Source organism: Coregonus clupeaformis, chromosome 35, assembly GCF_020615455.1.
Source record: "Coregonus clupeaformis isolate EN_2021a chromosome 35, ASM2061545v1, whole genome shotgun sequence".
In the NCBI taxonomy this organism is placed as follows: domain Eukaryota; kingdom Metazoa; phylum Chordata; class Actinopteri; order Salmoniformes; family Salmonidae; genus Coregonus; species Coregonus clupeaformis.
The window spans coordinates 13,461,480-13,479,671 of NC_059226.1; the positions used below are offsets into that span (position 1 = coordinate 13,461,480).

Consider the following 18,192-nt stretch of genomic DNA (forward strand, 5'->3'; position numbering starts at 1 on the left):
TATTTTTCCGGTCAGCTGATCTAGCCTAGCCAGCAGTTTTTTTGATGGCTGAATCCCAGAGTCAAGGGCATCTCCAAGCCCACAGACAGATTGATGTAGTCCTGGTGTTCTTATGATGACCTCATGCTCCCTAATGTGGGATTGGCTGGGTGCCTTTTTTGCAAAAGGTAAAGGAACAGAAACTACTACTACTTTGCTGTTCTACTACTGTCATGGGTAATGAACCTAACCAACATTGGATGACAGTTACAAAACATTTTCTCTTCAGCCATATTGATTGAAGTGAATACATTTATAAAAACCTTTATTTTAATGTGCAATACATATTTGAATATGTTAATTATTTGTATGAGTATTTTAATCAGTTAATTGATTGTATGAGACTGTATAGTGGTTACACCTATTTTGGTTTCATACCTGTACATGCTTGCAGGTAGCCTTGACAACATTTTGGTAGTCTGGCCCATTGGTAGTCTGAATCATATTGTATTGTAAATACAGCGAAGTTCAAAAAAATGCCCTCTGCTGCACTCAACTAACCATAGCAATAATACCAGTAGAATACATTTGTTTAGCTCAGAATCTCCATACCAAGCTCTTACCAGCTCTTACTAGTCCCAGGCATGTCTGTAGAAGACAAATGTCTAGTGTATTAAACTAGTGAGCCTATTATCATCATACACCTGCCCGGACGGAACGGCAGGGTGAAATGAACAGTGGTTGATTGCGAAAGCAGTCTTAATGAAGGATTAATAGCTCCCCCTCCTTTATTCATCCCCTCTTTCACAATCTTGAGGACTGCAGCTCACTCCATCATGGTTATACGGCAGAGAGTTGGAGAGGAGGGGAGGGTGGGGGAGAGGAGAAAAGAAAGAAGGAATGGTTGAATTTGGAAGAGAGGAGAGGAGTAGGGAGGAGAGAAGATGACAGGTTGAAGAAGGAGGAGAGGAGATGATGGAGAGAGAAGAGTGATAAGGAAAGGAGGGGGAGTGAGCAGTCATAAGAGAAGTCTGTAGAAGGGGAGAGAAAAGATTGGGATGAGATGTGGAGAGGTTGGGCGCTCATTTGAAAATTGCATCTGAGCAGTAGCAGAGATTAGCACTCAACTAAATACATACTATTGATTAATTTGCTTAGCCCATTGAATTCTCAATTTACATATATTCTGGGAAAGTGGAAGTACTGAACCTGACTGCGTCTAGTATAGTGTCTAGTTCCAGAACCATTCATTTCAATGGAACCATTTTCTTAAACATAGAAATCCACATTTTAGAGATTAAGGTTCAGTTTGATGTTTTAGCATTTAGCCATAAATATTTATATTGTTAACATATTATGAAGATTTTAATAGAATATATGGATGTGTCAAACTCAAGAATACTGAACACACTGATGGGTCATATTCAGAGAAAGAATAAACACACACACACACACACACACACACACACACACACACTGATTCCTGAGTCAGAGAGTGGCGTACGCTAACCGAGCCATGGCTAAACTTAGCACCGCTGCTGCGGAGGAGGAGTCAGCGACCGAGACAGTCACCACGCTTTTATCAATGAAACCACTATGGGTCTCGCCTCACCACTTTGTTGTCCAGCCATAACCGCTCACCTCTGCTGCTATCTGTCTATAGTGGTTTCGCCTCACCACTTTGTTGTCCAGCCATAACCGCTCACCTCTGCTGCTATCTGTCTATGCATGACTGGGGAACAGCGTTTCCAATCAGCTATGGTGGCTAGCCACAGTCACACTATTGGTTGATTAGTGACAGAGTGGTGGCCAATCAACATCATATTACACCAAAGAGAACCAATGGGTGATATGGCGGTTTTCTCGTTTGAGCAAAAGACTATCCTCCGCCCTCTCTCCTCCGTGACCCGGAGGAGTGTGTAAATTCGTTAGTAGGCAAACATAGGATAGTTCTCCCCTCCTTGATGGCCTCCTTTTGGCGAGGAAGCACAAGTGTATCCTACCTGAGTCCTTCACGGAAGAGTTTTGAAATCTGCCACACCCCCTTTGAATCAGCAATTTTTTATCGAAGGATAAAAGCATGCAAACATTTAAAAACAATATGCTACTTATCTTTTTATCTATAAAAGGTATTGCACTAGCTTAATTGTTTTTATCAGTTTATACATTTAATTTGGGATTCCACCCTGTAAACGTAATTTGCCTGATGACGCGCGATTGGAGAAGGAGAGTCTAATTTCATACAGCCATTTTCGTCCACTTTCCCTCTCCTCGCCGCCTCTCCTCAATTACCTTTGACCTTTTTCAAAAGGAGGCGAGAGAGGACGCATGAGGTAAGCAAATCTAATTGATAAAAGGCCATGGTTATCGTTCAAAAATATAACCACAGTAAACAGTTAATAATACCTTTCTTTATGCATAACACTGGTGACTTCATGACCATGCCCAAACTTTGATTTATTGACTCTGATTTATTGACTAAAATTGAAATCTTGACCTCAGTCTGTTTTACGATTTTTTTTGTTCTTCTCCTAGTAATTAGGGACTGATTTAGACCTGACATCAGGTCAGTGCAATCAGGTAGAACATAAAACCAGCAGTACTCTGGACTTCATAGAGTAAGATTTGAATACCCCTGGTATACAACATGAGTATCCCAATTCGGATGTATCAAGTCTGCAGCACTTCTGGTTTTCATGATTGATTGATTGAAGGGCTATTTGACGATGCTGCCTGAGACAACATTACATACATTCACCCTATAATCAGAGACAGATTCAGACCTGAGACACTAAGTGAGTGGACTCTCTGGCCAATCAATTAGGCTACATTCATCAATCAATTATCTACCAAAGAGAAAAGAAAAACAGCTGTACTGCAGATCTCGATACCAGGATTTAGATAACCCTGATAGAAAAGTATAATGCAATTTCTAATTTCTCTCCCCTTCCTCCCTTCTTTCCTCAGCCTGGTGTATGGGAGTTCTAGGTCTTCCCATCCGGACTCAGAGCTGCTCCATCGCCAGGCTTATGGCACCCCCCACCCTCTGCAGGGCTACGCAACCAATCACCATCCTGGCAGCTCTGGACAGGGCGGGGCATGGGGGGCTGGGCGGAGTCTAGGTAAGGGGCCGGGCTAATATAAACTTTGATTCAAATGTAAAATTGAGGTCTCTGCATGATGCCAAAAGGTTGTCAATATAGAATTTTAGTATACCTGTTATTACAATACAATATTGTCCTATCCTACACACACAGTCAGGGAGCATTTTTCTCTCTATCGAAGTTTTTTTGTTTAGATTAGACTTTTGTTTATATGAGTCATGATAAACAGAAAAATGTGCGTGGTTGAGTAAATGCTTTTGTGTCTATGTCCTCTAGGGTTATCTGGGCTGTTTGATACTGGGTTACACCATGCCAGTCCCTCTGGTCCAGACCCATCTGTCATGAACCTGATTTCAGCACTGGAGTCCCAGGGTCGGCAGCCGCCCCCCTCAGCCTCCTCCCTCCTCTCCCAGTTCCGAACACCCTCCTGGCAGACTGGTGAGTGCAGGAGCCAGTCATGAGTCATGTTCAAGTACAACTGATTGTGTTCATCATTTTCTGAGTGTTATGAAAGACAGCAGCACATTTCTAATAACCTCTGTTACTTGTCTTTGTACTCCTATTACATTAATTCGACTCAGTTGATAGAGCATCGTTTCTTCAAACCTCCCTCTATCTCCATTTCCCATAGCGATGCACACTCAGCCAGAGCTCTTCATCGGGTCTGGCTCCTTCCCTTCCTCCTCCCTCTCGGCCTACCAGCACCCAGCCTCCTTCTCTGGGCGGTCCTTCCCTGGCGCCTCGCTCTCCCTCCAGGACTCCCCCACCTTCAGCCCCACGTCCAACGGCCTCCTGTCCCCCCATGACCCCCTGCTGCACATCAAGACTCCCTCCCAGTCCAGCCTGGGCTTCGACCGCTTACTCTCCTCACAGGGTGCCGCCTACCGTGGGTCGCAGGACCCCACAGGGCCGCCGCAAACAACCTCCTCTTCGTCAGGCCGCCACCTACCCCCTCCCCAGTTTAACCTGCTGTCCTCCCAGCTCCAGGACCAGTCCTCCCAGTTGTACAACGCCTCTGTGTTCTCATCGGCACCCGCCCCGCCGCCGCCCCAGCCATCCCAGGAGAGGGCCATCCCCCGGCAGGACAGCGTGATCAAGCACTACCAGCGCTCCTCTCCGGCTCAGTCGCAGCTCTCCTCCTCAGCCCCCCACCCCCTGCAGCAATACCTTAGCTGTGGGGCATCGGGTTACCAGCAGATCTCCCACCACCGGCATGGAGGGGTGTCCTGCAGCCCGCTGGGGGAGCAGAGCCCTTCAGCAGACCCCAAACCCTCCCCCCGGTCAGATCAAGTGTACCGCCCCATCATCCAGACCCCGTATACCTCCTCAGCTGCCTCCTCGTCAGGTGGAGGTCTAGGGAAGGGGGCTAAGAACTCCAGCTCCAGTAGCGGCTACTCTTCCTCGGGCTCCTCGTCATCCCGAACCCCCCACACCCCGCCCTCAGCCTCCTCCACCTCCTCGTCCTCCTCAAACTCCAACCCTAACCCTTCCTCCAGCTCCTCGTCGGCCCCCTCCAGACAGCAGCCCCCAACTCAGTCTGCGCCCCCTCCCCCACCTCCCCCTCCAGTCTCCTCCGCCCCGGCCCAGCAGCCTCCTCCTAAACCCTGCCTGTCAGCATACGGCTCCCCTGTGGCCCCCGTCAAGCCCACCGCAGGCCTCCCTGGACAGACACCTCCCCAGCAGCAGTCCCAGTCCTACTCCCCCAGCCAGCCCCCTCCCTCACACCTTCCCTCCCACCAGCCCTATGGGGGCTTCAACTCCCCCCAGGCCCAGGATCTGACCTCTGGTCCTGGGGGTTCTGGGAAAGGGTATGGAGGACTAGGGCCAGGAGGCCGCTCCTTCTCTGCCGAGGTGGTCTACGGGACGGACTCAGGATACGGCTCGCTGCCTACCTCCCTTGGGGGAGCGGGCAGTCCCTCGTTGGGGTACGGTGGCCCAAGGCACTCCCCTGCCCTCCTGGGATCTGGAGGGGGTGGAGGGTCAGCCGGCAGCGGGGCAGGGTCTGGGGCTGGTGGAGGTGGAGGTGGATCAGGAGGTGGGGGCGCAGGATCAGGTGGTAGCAGCTCATACCACCTCCCTGACTCCAGCCCTTCTCCCTCCAGCAACTCTGGCATCATTCGACCTGGGCTGCACTCTCCTGCTCCCAGCCGCCCTGCCCAGTCCCCCGGGGGAGCCGGGGGGAACAAATACCTCTCCTCCGTCCTCTCCCCTGCCTTCCTCTCCTCTCCGCAGGGCTACCCCGACACCCGAGGCCCCCAGCCTCAGTCCTACCACCCCACCACCCCCAAGCCCAAGCCAGACACCGACATGCTGGGAGTGGAGCGCTCTCAAGACGAGGAGGATGACGATGACTTCCTGATCCAGCACTTGCTGCATGCCCAGAGCCCTGCGCCCCACCCGTCCCAGCACCACTCCCAGCAGCAGCCGCCCCAGTCCATCCCTCAAGCCAGGGATGCGGGCAAAGGTCTGGCCTACGACCTGAATAAGGCCTCTGAGGAGCGCTACCACCTCCAGAGCGTCATCCGCACCAACAGCGCCACCAACAGCACGGGCCCCGGTACTGCAGGTAACGTCAGCGGAGGTGGCCTGGAGAGCCAGTTGGAGATGTCTCTGAAGAAACAGCAGCAGCAGCAGGCCAAGAACGAACGAGGGCTGTCTGGAGCAGGGGCCAGTGGAGGAAGAGGGGGGGCAGACTCCCTCTCCCACGCCAACCCTCACGTCCCCTATCCGCACCAACACGACACCCTCGGCTCAGTGGTGCACTACGGCAGGGGCGACCCTTACGCCCAACACCCTCACTCCCAGCATCCCCACCATCCCTCGCAGGCCCCCTCACACACCCAGCACTCCCAACACGCCCACCCCCACTCCCACGGCCACCCTCATATGGAGCTCAAAAAGCCTCCCGACCCGTCCGAGCTGCCATACCTGCGGAAGACACCCGAACTGCAGCAGCAGCCCCGACAGTCCCAGTCCTCCCTTTCCCTCATGGACTCCCCCCCAAACCAGCCCCAGCAGCCTCCCTCTGCCCACATGCTCCAGTCTGTACTGTCCCACACTACCTGCAACAAGATGGACACCCAGCAAGCTGCTTCTCAGCAGCAGCAGCACTCCATGAGTCAGCAGGCCATGATGGGGGCAGGTGGAGAGGCAGAGCCTGGGGGACAAGCGAGGGTGGATCCCCAGCCCCATTCTCAATCCCAGCTGCAGCTCCAACTCCAGTCCCAGGCTATGGAGGCCCACTACGGCCAGAACCAAGCCAGCCAGAACTCGGTATCTCCGCTGGACATGCTGGAGCACACCCTGTCTCGGGCCAACAGCAGAGACAGTGGAGGGGCCGTGGAGAGAAGTGGGGTGGGGGGAGGAGATGGGGGCAGTAGTGACGGACACAGACAACAACAGCAGCAGCACAGGCTGCCATCTCATCACCACTCCCAACAAACTGCCTCCAAGCTTCACGACTTCCTCTCCGAGCCAGATCTGGGCATAACCACACCCTCCCACCTGCACCACCTCAACCCACACCACCCGCACGTCCATCACCAACAGCAGACCCACCCGCACCACCCCCTCCCGCACACCCATGCCCACCCCCACTCCCACCACCTGGCGACCAACGCAGGGCCCCAGCAGCAGCCTCCGCCCCATCAGAGGGACCAGGAGCCCCAGCTCTGCCAATCCCAGTTGGACCAGCTCAAAGAGCACCAGTTTGACACGGTGAGCCCCGTGGGGAAAGCGGGCCAGAACCAAGGCCAGCAGCAGCAGCAAAGGTTTGTGCCTCTGACCTCCATCTGTTTCCCAGACTCCCTCTTACAGGATGAGGATCGCTCCTTCTTCCCCGGTATGGAGGATATGTTCTGCTCTGACGACTACTCCAAGTCAAGCTGCGCCGGGGGTCCCGGGGCAGGCCAAGGGGTGCAAGAAGGTATGTCTGAGGCACGTGGACAGGGACCAGACAGCATGGAGGACGTCAAGACCAGTGATGGAGGAGGTGGCTATGACATGATGGGTCACCATGGCGACCATGGGTATGGGTATTGCCACGGCCTCACGGAAACAGAAAACAGCACCATGCATCTGGACCTGGACTCCCTGAAAACCCACGAGCTCCCCTCCACTGTGAACACAGAGCAGCTCGGCCTCATCCAGTCCCAGACCCCGGGCCTTGGCTTGGGGGGTCCAGGGGGAGTTCCTGGGGACGGCTCCGCCAACAAGATGATTGGGGGTACGGGCGTGGGCGGAGGTTCCAGTCTGGCCGGGCTGACGTCGCCCATCTTCTGCTCCTCCCGACCCAAGAAGCTGCTGAAGACCAGCTCCTTCCACCTGCTGAAGCAGCGCCGCGACCCGCAGCTGCAGGCCAAGAAGAACTACGCCCAGGAGTACGAGTTCGAGGACGACGAGGACAAGGCTGATGTTCCCGCTGACATCCGCCTGAACAGCCGGCGGCTCCCTGACCTCCTCCCCGACCTGGTGTCCAGCTGCAGGAAGGCGGGAGGAGGAGGGGCCTCTGGGGTGGGCTCCCTCAGCCCTCTGATGGGCGACCTGGACTTCTGCCACCCGTCCGGCTACCCCTCCCTTGGCCCCCCTCCTCAGCTCCTACCCCACGACGGGCCCAAGAAGAGGGGCAGGAAACCGACCAAACCCAAACGCGAGGGGCCGCCTCGGCCCAGAGGGCGCCCTCGCATTCGCCCGCTCCCGGAGCCGCCCTACTGTAGGGGACTGATGGGAAATGTAGGCGGGGAGACCCGCAGGGGTCGTGGGCGGGGTAGGGGGCGTGGCAGGAAGGAGGAAGGGATGATAGAGCTGCACCGAGACAAAGTACCCGACCTCCAATATCAACAACAACAACAGCAGTTCCACCAACAACAGCACTTTCAACAACAGCAGCACCAACACCATCACCTCAAACAGCAGCAGAATCTACAGCCTCAACATCAACAGCAGCAACAGCAGCAGCACCTACAACATCTTCATCAACAACAACAACAACAACCACAGCACCAGAAACCTTTCAAGCCTATCAAGGTAAGGGAGACATGAGCAGAGTGATATCATGTTTAGATAGCGAGTTGTATGGACTCCGTAAAGCTTACAGTGCCTTCAGAAAGTATTCATACCACTTGACTTATTCCACATTTTGTTGTGTTAAAGCCTGAATTCAAAATGGATTAAATGTTATTTTTTTCTCACCGATCTCCACACAATGCCCCATAATGACAAAGTGAAAACATGTTTTTAGAAATCTTAGCAAATGTATTGAAAATGAAATACAGACATATCTAATTTACATACAGTGGGGAAAAAAAGTATTTAGTCAGCCACCAATTGTGCAAGTTCTCCCACTTAAAAAGATGAGAGAGGCCTGTAATTTTCATCATAGGTACACGTCAACTATGACAGACAAATTGAGGAAAAAAATCCAGAATATCACATTGTAGGATTTTTAATGAATTTATTTGCAAATTATGGTGGAAAATAAGTATTTGGTCACCTACAAACAAGCAAGATTTCTGGCTCTCACAGACCTGTAACTTCTTCTTTAAGAGGCACCTCTGTCCTCCACTCGTTACCTGTATTAATGGCACCTGTTTGAACTTGTTATCAGTATAAAAGACAACTGTCCACAACCTCAAACAGTCACACTCCAATCTCCACTATGGCCAAGACCAAAGAGCTGTCAAAGGACACCAGAAACAAAATTGTAGACCTGCACCAGGCTGGGAAGACTGAATCTGCAATAGGTAAGCAGCTTGGTCTGAAGAAATCAACTGTGGGAGCAATTATTAGGAAATGGAAGACATACAAGACCACTGATAATCTCCCTCGATCTGGGGCTCCACGCAAGATCTCACCCCGTGGGGTCAAAATGATCACAAGAACGGTGAGCAAAAATCCCAGAACCACGGGGGGGACCTAGTGAATGACCTGCTGAGAGCTGGGACCAAAGTAACAAAGCCTACCATCAGTAACACACTATGCCGCCAGTGACTCAAATCCTGCAGTGCCAGACGTGTCCCCCTGCTTAAGCCAGTACATGTCCAGGCCTGTCTGAAGTTTGCTAGAGTGCATTTGGATGATCCAGAAGAGGATTGGGAGAATGTCATATGGTCAGATGAAACCAAAATAGAACTTTTTGGTAAAAACTCAACTCGTCGTGTTTGAATGCTGAGTTGCATCCAAAGAACACCATACCTACTGTGAAGCATGGGGGTGGAAACATCATGCTTTGGGAGTGTTTTTCTGCAAAGGGACCAGGACGACTGATCCGTGTAAAGGAAAGAATGAATGGGGCCATGTATCGTGAGATTTTGAGTGAAAACCTCCTTCCATCAGCAAGGGCATTGAAGATGAAACGTGGCTGGGTCTTTCAGCATGACAATGATCCCAAACACACCGCCCGGGCAACGAAGGAGTGGCTTCTTAAGAAGCATTTCAAGGTCCTGGAGTGGCCTAGCCAGTCTCCAGATCTCAACCCCATAGAAAATCTTTGGAGGGGAGTTGAAAGTCTGTGTTGCCCAGCGACAGCCCCAAAACATCACTGCTCTAGAGGAGATCTGCATGGAGGAATGGGCCAAAATACCAGCAACAGTGTGTGAAAACCTTGTGAAGACTTACAGAAAACGTTTGACCTGTGTCATTGCCAACAACGGGTATATAACAAAGTATTGAGAAACTTTTGTTATTGACCAAATACTTATTTTCCACCATAATTTGCAAATAAATTCATTAAAAATCCTACAATATGATTTTCTGGAGAAAAGAAATCTAATTTTGTCTGTCATAGTTGACGTGTACCTATGACGAAAATTACAGGCCTCTCTCATCTTTTTAAGTGGGAGAACTTGCACAATTGGTGGCTGACTAAATACTTTTTTCCCCCACTGTAAGTATTCACACCCCTGAGTCAATAAATGTTAAAATCACCTTTGGCAACGATTACAGCTGTGATTCTTTCTGGGAAAGTCTCTTAAGAGCTTTGCACACCTGGATTGTACAATATTTGCATATTATTATTTTTGTAATTCTTCAAGCTCTGTCAAGTTGGTTGTTGATCATTGCTAGACAGCCATTTTCAAGTCTTGCCATAGATTTTCAAGCCGGTTTAAGTCAAAACTGTAAGTAGCCACTCAGGAACATTCAATGTCATCAAGGTGGTCCTCTGTAGCTCAGCTGGTAGAGCACGGCGCTTGTAACGCCAGGGTAGTGGGTTCGATCCCCGGGACCACCCATACACAAAAATGTATGCACGCATGACTGTAAGTCGCTTTGGATAAAAAGCGTCTGCTAAATGGCATATTATTATTATTATTATTATTATTATTATTATTAAGGTAAGCAACTCCAGTGTATATTCGGCCTTTTGTTTTTGGTTATTGTCCTGCTGAAAGGTGAATTCATCTCCCAGTGTCTGGTGGAAAGCAGACTGAACCAGGTTTTCCTCTAGAATTTTGCCTGTGCTTAGCTCTATTCCGTTTATTTTGATCCCAAAAAAACCAATAATCATCCGCCGCAGTGGAGGAGCAGGTGCTTGTGTGTGTGTGTGTGTGTGTGTGTGTGTGTGTGTGCAGGGACAGGGATTGCCACTTTGGCCTCTAACCTTGGCGGAAGCACTACAGTGACCCCAAACCATTGCACTGCTCTCATTGACAAATGCTAGATTTGCTGTGTTTTGCACCATTTAGTACCAGGTATTTACGATTGTTTTATAACGGTAAGCTAGCTGTAAACTCAATGCCGCTAATAGAAAAATAATGTAAGTCACGAATTTGTCATGGAAACAATTGTGTATTCACAATTGAATCAGCTGGCATAGAGAATCTAAGCAAACCAAAATAATCACAAATGAATCACAAATGAAAATGCTAAATCGAGTTTTTGTTTTAGTCAAGCAAATGTCTTCGTCCTACAATTAAAGTACATGGTTAGTCCCAAAAGCAAGAAATCCAAAATAATAAGCAAAAATCAGAATGATCCAACAGCAAGACAATGAAATAAGGATAGATCTTACCAGGGCCCGGTGTCCCAAAAGCACCTTAAGGCTAAGTTCATTGTTAGAACCTTCGTAGGAGCATTGTTAAATCTCTGAGCTTTTTCCCAAAACCATTGTTACTGCACTTGAAAACGCTTGTTATTTATCAGAACGGCTAAGTGCCTCGTTAGATGGTTTTTTGCCCTTCCTCGTCACTTTTTATACACAGAAGATCTCCGCTAAACATAGAATCAAGATGTTTACAGCCTTCAAAGTATTCATACCCGTTGACATATTACACATTTTGTTGTGTTACAGCCTGAATTCAAAATGGATCAAATGCCCCCAAAATGTAAAATTGAGAAGGAAAAAAATCAATTTTTTTTGCAAATGTATTGAAAATTAAATACAGAAATATCTCATTTACTTAAGTATTCACAATACATGTTACATACACCTCTGGCAGCGATTACAGCTGTGATTCTTTCTGGGTAAGTCACACCAGGACTGTACAATATTTGCTGATTATTCTTTAAAAAATTCTTCAAGCTCTGTCAAGTTGGTTGCTAGACAGCCATTTTCAAGTCTTGCCATATATTTTCAATGGTAAGCAACTCCAGTGTATATTTGGCCTTGTGTTTTAGGTTATTGTCCTGCTGAAAGGTGAATTTGTCTCCCAATGTCTGTTGGAAAGCAGACTGAACCAGGTTTTCCTCCGTGCTTAGCTCTAGTCCGTTTCTTTTTATCCCAAAAAAAGCTCCTAGTCCTTGCCGATGACAAACATACCCATAACATGATGCAGCCACCACCATGATTGAAAATATGAAGAGTGGTACTCTGTGATGTGTTGTGTCCATGCAACTTATTATGTGACTTGTTAAGCCCATTTTTACTCCTGAACTTATTTAGGCTTGCCATAACAAAGGGGTTGAATATTTATTGACTCAAGACATTTCAGCTTTTCATTTTTTATTAATATGTAAAAGTGTCTAAAAACATAATTCCACTTTGACATTATGGGGTATTGTGTGTAGGCCAGTGACACAACATTTCAATTTAATCCATTTTAAATTCAGCCTGTAACACAACAACATTTTCAAAAAGTCAAGGGGTGTGAATCCTTTCTGAATAATCAACATTATTTGGAAATAATCAGTTGTGTTATTTCGTCTCTTACCCCACTAACTCTCTTTCTCTCTGCATTTTCTCTTCCTCTATTCCTATACCCCTCACTTCAACTATCCCTTTCTTTTTCCCTCGCCATTCCTCATTCCTCCTTCTCTCCATCTGGCTCTTTCCCTCTTTTCCCTCCACCCCTCACTCTCCTCCATCCCCTCTTTACATCTCTCAGATCAAGCTGCCTATCCCCTCTATGTCTCCCTCGGACTCCTTGCTGAGGACAGACTCCCTGTCCAGCACCGACCCGGTTCTCTCTGACGGGTCAGTGGGCTCGGCCCCCTCCCTGGGCCTGAGTCCTGGACCCACCGCTGGGATGGACATGAACATGACCAGGAGCCAGGAGAAGATGAAGCAGAAAGCTCAAGCCCAGGAGGTGAGTGCATCTGCCTTTGCATTATTTGGATTCTACCTGCTGTTTAGGGAAATCTTTCCCATGAACCTCTTCTGACATCCGGACCTATTTAAAGGGAAAGGGCAGGGAGTTGCATGAATATCATTTACTCACCTTTGTATTTGGTAAATAGTACCTATTACGTTATTTTTGTTTGCGTTAGTGTTTACGTCACTCACCATCTGTAATTTTGACCAGTGTTCAGCTTTACCCCAACTTATTTACCACTACATGTACATCTCTGGTCAAGGGGGATATGTAGGCCTCTCTCCTATAGGACACTAAGGGATAGTTTCAGAGAATCAGTAGTGATGCATTACGAAAAAACAACAACCAAGATAACATTTTTGAATATTTAATCAGCAATTATGTTTTTTTTTTTTCTTTGTTTTTTTTCTACTGAACTCACTGATCAGTCCTTCATTGTTGATTTGTTGTTATGCACTGTAGCTACAGTTTCTGAGGTTTAGGAAGAGATTCCTTCTCATTAGTGGGTGTACCTGATATATATTTTTAATTATTCATGTTCGGCAGAGCTTCTCACTTCAAAGTGGGGAATTTGGGCTTCGTCTCTGGGAACGACAAAGGTGTTTGAAGTGTAAATCCGTCTGTCATGCACATGGTGTAGGAATTGTCCTTTTATTTACCTTATAAAAAGGGTTGGGGTGGGGGGTGAATCACATCAAATCAGTAATACTTTTACTATGCTAAGTTTTGGGGATTGACGCTCCGTGGTGTGTGACCAAACCTGAGAGTTTTCTCCTCTTTCCTGTCACTTTATACACACCAGCCTGGGAGGGAGGGATCACTTGTCTCTCTTTCTGAGGGGAAATTAAAAACGGACAAACATTTTGCAAAGAAAACTGAAATATTTCTGCTACCAATAGGTGCCCTTCTTTGCGAGGCATTGGAAAACCTCCCTCGTCTTTGTGGTTGAATCTGTGTTTGAAATTCACTGCTCGACTGAGGGACCTTACAGATAATTGTATGTGTGGGGTACAGAGATGAGGTAGTAATTCCAACTCATGTTAAAAACTATTATTTCACACAGAGTGAGTACATGCAACTTCTTATGTGACTCGTTAAGCAAATTTGTAGTCCTGGACTTGCAGGATTTAGGCTTGCCATAACAAAGGGGTTAAATACTTATTGACTCAAGACATTTCAGCTTTAGATTTTTTATTAATTTGCAAACATTTCTAAAAACATAATTCCACTTTGACATTATGGGGTATTGTGTGTAGGCCAGTGACACAAAATCTCAATTGAATCAATTTTAAATTCAGGCTGTAACACAATAAAATATGGAAAAAGTCAAGGGGTGTGAATACTTTCTAAAGGCACTGTATATTTATATTCTGTATTTGTATGATAATGGTTGGAATCTCATAGGAAGTCACTAAGATGGTACATATAATGCCACATTTTCCTAACCTTTACATTGCCCTTTTCCAGGTGCTCAAAGCACTTAGTCACCTCATCCTCTATCAATATGTGATTGTAGTCTGAGCGTTACAGTGTAGCAGCAGCCATGTATGATATTAGGTGTGGGGGGTGGGTAGGGCTTTTGAATGGATTTCTTATGTTGGCCTAGAGATAGATAAGATGGAGTCTTTTTGTGTGAGTTTGATGTTCTGGATTCCCATCTGTTGATGTCTGCTGGTTGGTCATGGTAAAAGTAAGATGGCGGCTGTTGCCTCAGCAACAGGGAGAGTGTGGACACAGGAAAGTGGCCAATGAAATGAACAGTGTGGATTTCTGTGCGATTTGCAGGGGTAGGGGGGTGAGGAGCGGAATCCCCCATCTAATTCAATCCCTCCCTAACTCTCATCACTTGCCTTTTACTCATTGTAAAGCGGTTGTAATTGCAAAAATATACGGGTATCAATTGACTGTAATGCCTTTAGAACATAATGCAGTAAGTTTAATTAATGAGATGATACATTTTAACAGTGGTGCAACAAAGACTGTTGTTTTGTCTTAATCAAGTGTGTTCAGATGTCCATATTGATTGAAGCGTGTTGAACAGCCAAAACTGCGGTGACCGGTTTCCTCACGTCACTCTATAGAACATGGAATATAACTTCAACTAGACAACAATGCAAAGTCAATCAATCAATTCATTGACATTTGACATTTTGACATTTTAGTCATTTAGCAGACGCTCTTATCCAGAGCGACTTACAGGAGCAATTAGGGTTAAGTGCCTTGCTTAAGGGCACATCGACAGATTTTTCAATTGAATCATTCATTCAACCTCTCTTGTAGCAGACAGCAGTGCCGATATGCCAAATAAATGTACATGTATATGTTACCCCATGAAACAAGTGGGCCGGACACTGCTTTTGATTGAATATGGGTTTAGCTTTTTTGAACATATGATTAATGTCTTTGCTTTGTGTCCACCACAGATGACGTGGGAGAGGGACATGGATGAGCAGCTCACCCCAGAGGCCTGGGCTGTCATGAAGAAGCTCTCCAACACGGTGAGAAACCTCAATCCGTCCCTAGCTACACCTCCTAATAACCCACAGTATCATCTATAATTCACTACTCATATTTCACAAGTCACATAACTCAGAGATCCCTTCAGCGCTGGGTAACTCGCCAGGCAAGAAGGCTGCAGGACAGGCCCTACCCCAGTCAGAACAGTGGTGGGCTAACGTCGACTGGAACACAAACATCCAAAGGAAAGTTTATATGTGTAGTTAGAGTTTGTGGGTAGGGGGGTACAGGGCTCCACAAGTTATATTTTAAGCTTCACAGTGAAGTCGGGGAAAGACAAAAGAGAACGCAATTGTGTGTGGGGCGCAGGTAGCTTAGTGGTTAAGAGCGTTGTGCCATTAACCGAAAGGTCACTGGTTCTAATCCCCGAGCCGACTAGGTGAAAAATCTGTCGATGTGCCCTTGAGCAAGGCACTTAACCCTAATTGCTCCTGTAAGTCGCTCTGGATAAGAGCGTCTGCTAAATGACTAAAAATAAGACTCCAGCCATAGACTGTTCTCTCTGCTACCGCACAGCAAGTGGTACCGGAGCGCCAAGTCTAGGTCCAAGAGGCTTCTAAACAGCTTCTACCCCCAAGCCATAAGATTCCTGAACAGCTAATCAAATGGCTACCCAGACTATTTGCATTGCCCCCCCCCCCACCCCCCCATTTAAAGTTTGATTTGATTTAGTCCTATTCTATAACTTAGATTTTTGGTTGAGGTGGAGACGTGAATCCAACATATACATTATTAATTTGTAGACAAACAGGAATTAAAGCCAGTCCAAGCAGAAGATCAAAATCTTCTTCAAATGTTGATATTTGGTTGCATTGACAACCAAACACAATTCAATATCACTTTCGAAATACAATAATATGAGTAACACATCCATGGTCACATTTTGATGTTACTGTAACTTAACATTTCTACTGTAATCATATAAAGCGTGCATGTTCAAGATAGCATGCATAGGTCATCGCAGGTCTGTGGAGATCTTCACAACTGCTGTAATAATCTCTGCAGAATCTCGAGCGGCATTAATCACTTGCACCTTGTACTTTTAATGTAATCTCAACTGCAATCCAGGTCATTTGGTTCTGCTATTAGATGAAGCACAGGGATATCACATTAATAATCTATTGTATAAATGAACAAAATATCTGACTTTGTATTCCCATTTGAACTTTGCTGTGCATTTATATGGTTGAAAGCGCAGTGATAGACATTTGGATGACAACTAAACCAAAAATCGGACATTGTTTTGGTTAATTTGGTTGTGCTTTTAGGTGGTTGAAAGCATAGTGATAACACATTGGAAAACGTTTGGCTTTTTTTTTAGTGGGTGAATATAGGTTGTAATCTCATTGATCAACGTCTCAACCAAATATTTGCCAATTATCCAGGTTGAAATGACGCAGTGTGCCCAGAGAGATACCACTTACATCTGAAAAATTTGCCAAAGTGATTGAGAAAAAAAAACTGTCAGGACAGCCAAAACAGATGACTTCACCATTTGGCTGTGCTTTGAAGATGCATTAGAGGTGTGTGAATGTGAGGCTGTGTGTGTGTGTGTGTGTGTATCTACATAGAGCTGTGTGTGTGAGGTTGTGTGTAAGGCTCTGTGTGTGTGTGTGCATATCGGCAGCCTATAGAGGGCGATGTGGAGACGTGAGTCTGAGGTGATTGACAGCCAGCCTCTCTGACTGACAATAAAACAGAGAGAAAGGGAGAGGAGAGAGAAGGCTGTTGCCAGGGTAGCCGTTGCCACAGTTACCCAATTATATTTTCTTACCACCCTCAGATCCCCCCTGCTGTTGGTAAGGTGAACTACCTCTATTCAGAGGAAGAGAAAGGTTTCTAAACCCCAACACGAAGCATGGAAAAATACAGTTATATAGCATTTAGGGAGATATTACCATTGGTTTCTGTCCAAGCTTTATTATAATAATATTTAAAAATCTCTCACCTATATACCCCTTTTTTTTTTCTCTCTCTTTTCCCATTCATACCTTTTCCTCATTATTTCTCCTGCCATTCCTTTTCTTGTTATTTCTTTCCTCCCCTGTCTTATCTGCACCTCACCTTTCCTCCCCTGTCTTATCTGCACCTCACCTTTCCTCCCCTGTCTTATCTGCACCTCACCTTTGCTTTCCCCTCTCTTTTCTCCTCTCCTCATCTCCTCTCTCCCCTCCTCTTAGACGGAGGACAAGCCCCCGGAGCTGAAGTCTAATTTCATGGCCTCCTTCCTGGACTTCCTCAAGACGGGGAAGAAGCAGCCTGAATCTGGACCTGGTGGACCACAAGACCTCGGAGGGCCGGTGGAAGGAGCTGAAACCACAGACTCTTCCTCCCTGAAGGGTAGGATCCTGCCCCTGTCCCCACCTCCCCCTCCACCGCCCCCTCCTCCACCCCCTCCGTTTGGGGACAGTAGCGAGGGCGAGGATGGGCTGAGCCCCTGCAAGCGTCTGGAGGACGAGCTGAAGAGGAACCTGGAGACGCTGCCGTCCTTCTCCTCCGACGAGGAGGAGGACTCTGTCAGTAAGAACCAGGACCTGCAGAAGAGCATCTCCTCGGCAATATCTGCCCTTTACGACACGCCCCATTCGCTGGCTGCAGCCGTGGCCCCACCCCCACCCAGCCCATCTCCACCCCAGAGCCCATCGCTGCCACCAACGCCGCCACTCGTGGCCGAAACGCAGGAGGACTTGGCCGATCTGGAGGAGCAGGACGATGCCGTGGCGACACACATGCAACTTCACAACACGCAGGCCAACGCACAGCCAAATACACCGTCCCCAGAACAGGTTGGACTGAATGGAATGGACGGAGAGGACGAACAACAAGTGGAGATGGAGGAAGAGGAGGAGATGGAGAAGGAGGAGAGGGTAAAGGAAGATGAGAATGTAGAGCGCGGGGGTGTGGAGGAAGAGGTAGAGGAGAGGGAAGAGGAGGAGGAAGGGGAGGAGAGAGAGCCTGAGTTTGAGATGCTGGATGCTCCTAAAGTGGAAGGTGAGTAGCCTACAATCTCAGATATTCTGAAATGGTCTGACAAACAGTAGTTCATTTCCAAAGATGTAATATAC

General features: G+C 47.6%; 1 protein-coding gene across 1 annotated transcript in view; it reads left to right on the forward strand.

Moving 5' to 3' along the window:
* prr12b (proline rich 12b) overlaps window positions 1–18,192 on the forward strand; it is a 31,499-nt gene that overhangs the window by 2,436 nt on the left and 10,871 nt on the right. The window contains exons 2-7 of the mRNA XM_045210850.1: window positions 2,947–3,101; window positions 3,360–3,521; window positions 3,715–8,108; window positions 12,404–12,604; window positions 15,034–15,108; window positions 17,308–18,118. Coding sequence (XP_045066785.1) covers window positions 2,947–3,101; window positions 3,360–3,521; window positions 3,715–8,108; window positions 12,404–12,604; window positions 15,034–15,108; window positions 17,308–18,118 — 5,798 coding nt within the window. The remainder of the gene's footprint in view (window positions 1–2,946; window positions 3,102–3,359; window positions 3,522–3,714; window positions 8,109–12,403; window positions 12,605–15,033; window positions 15,109–17,307; window positions 18,119–18,192) is intronic.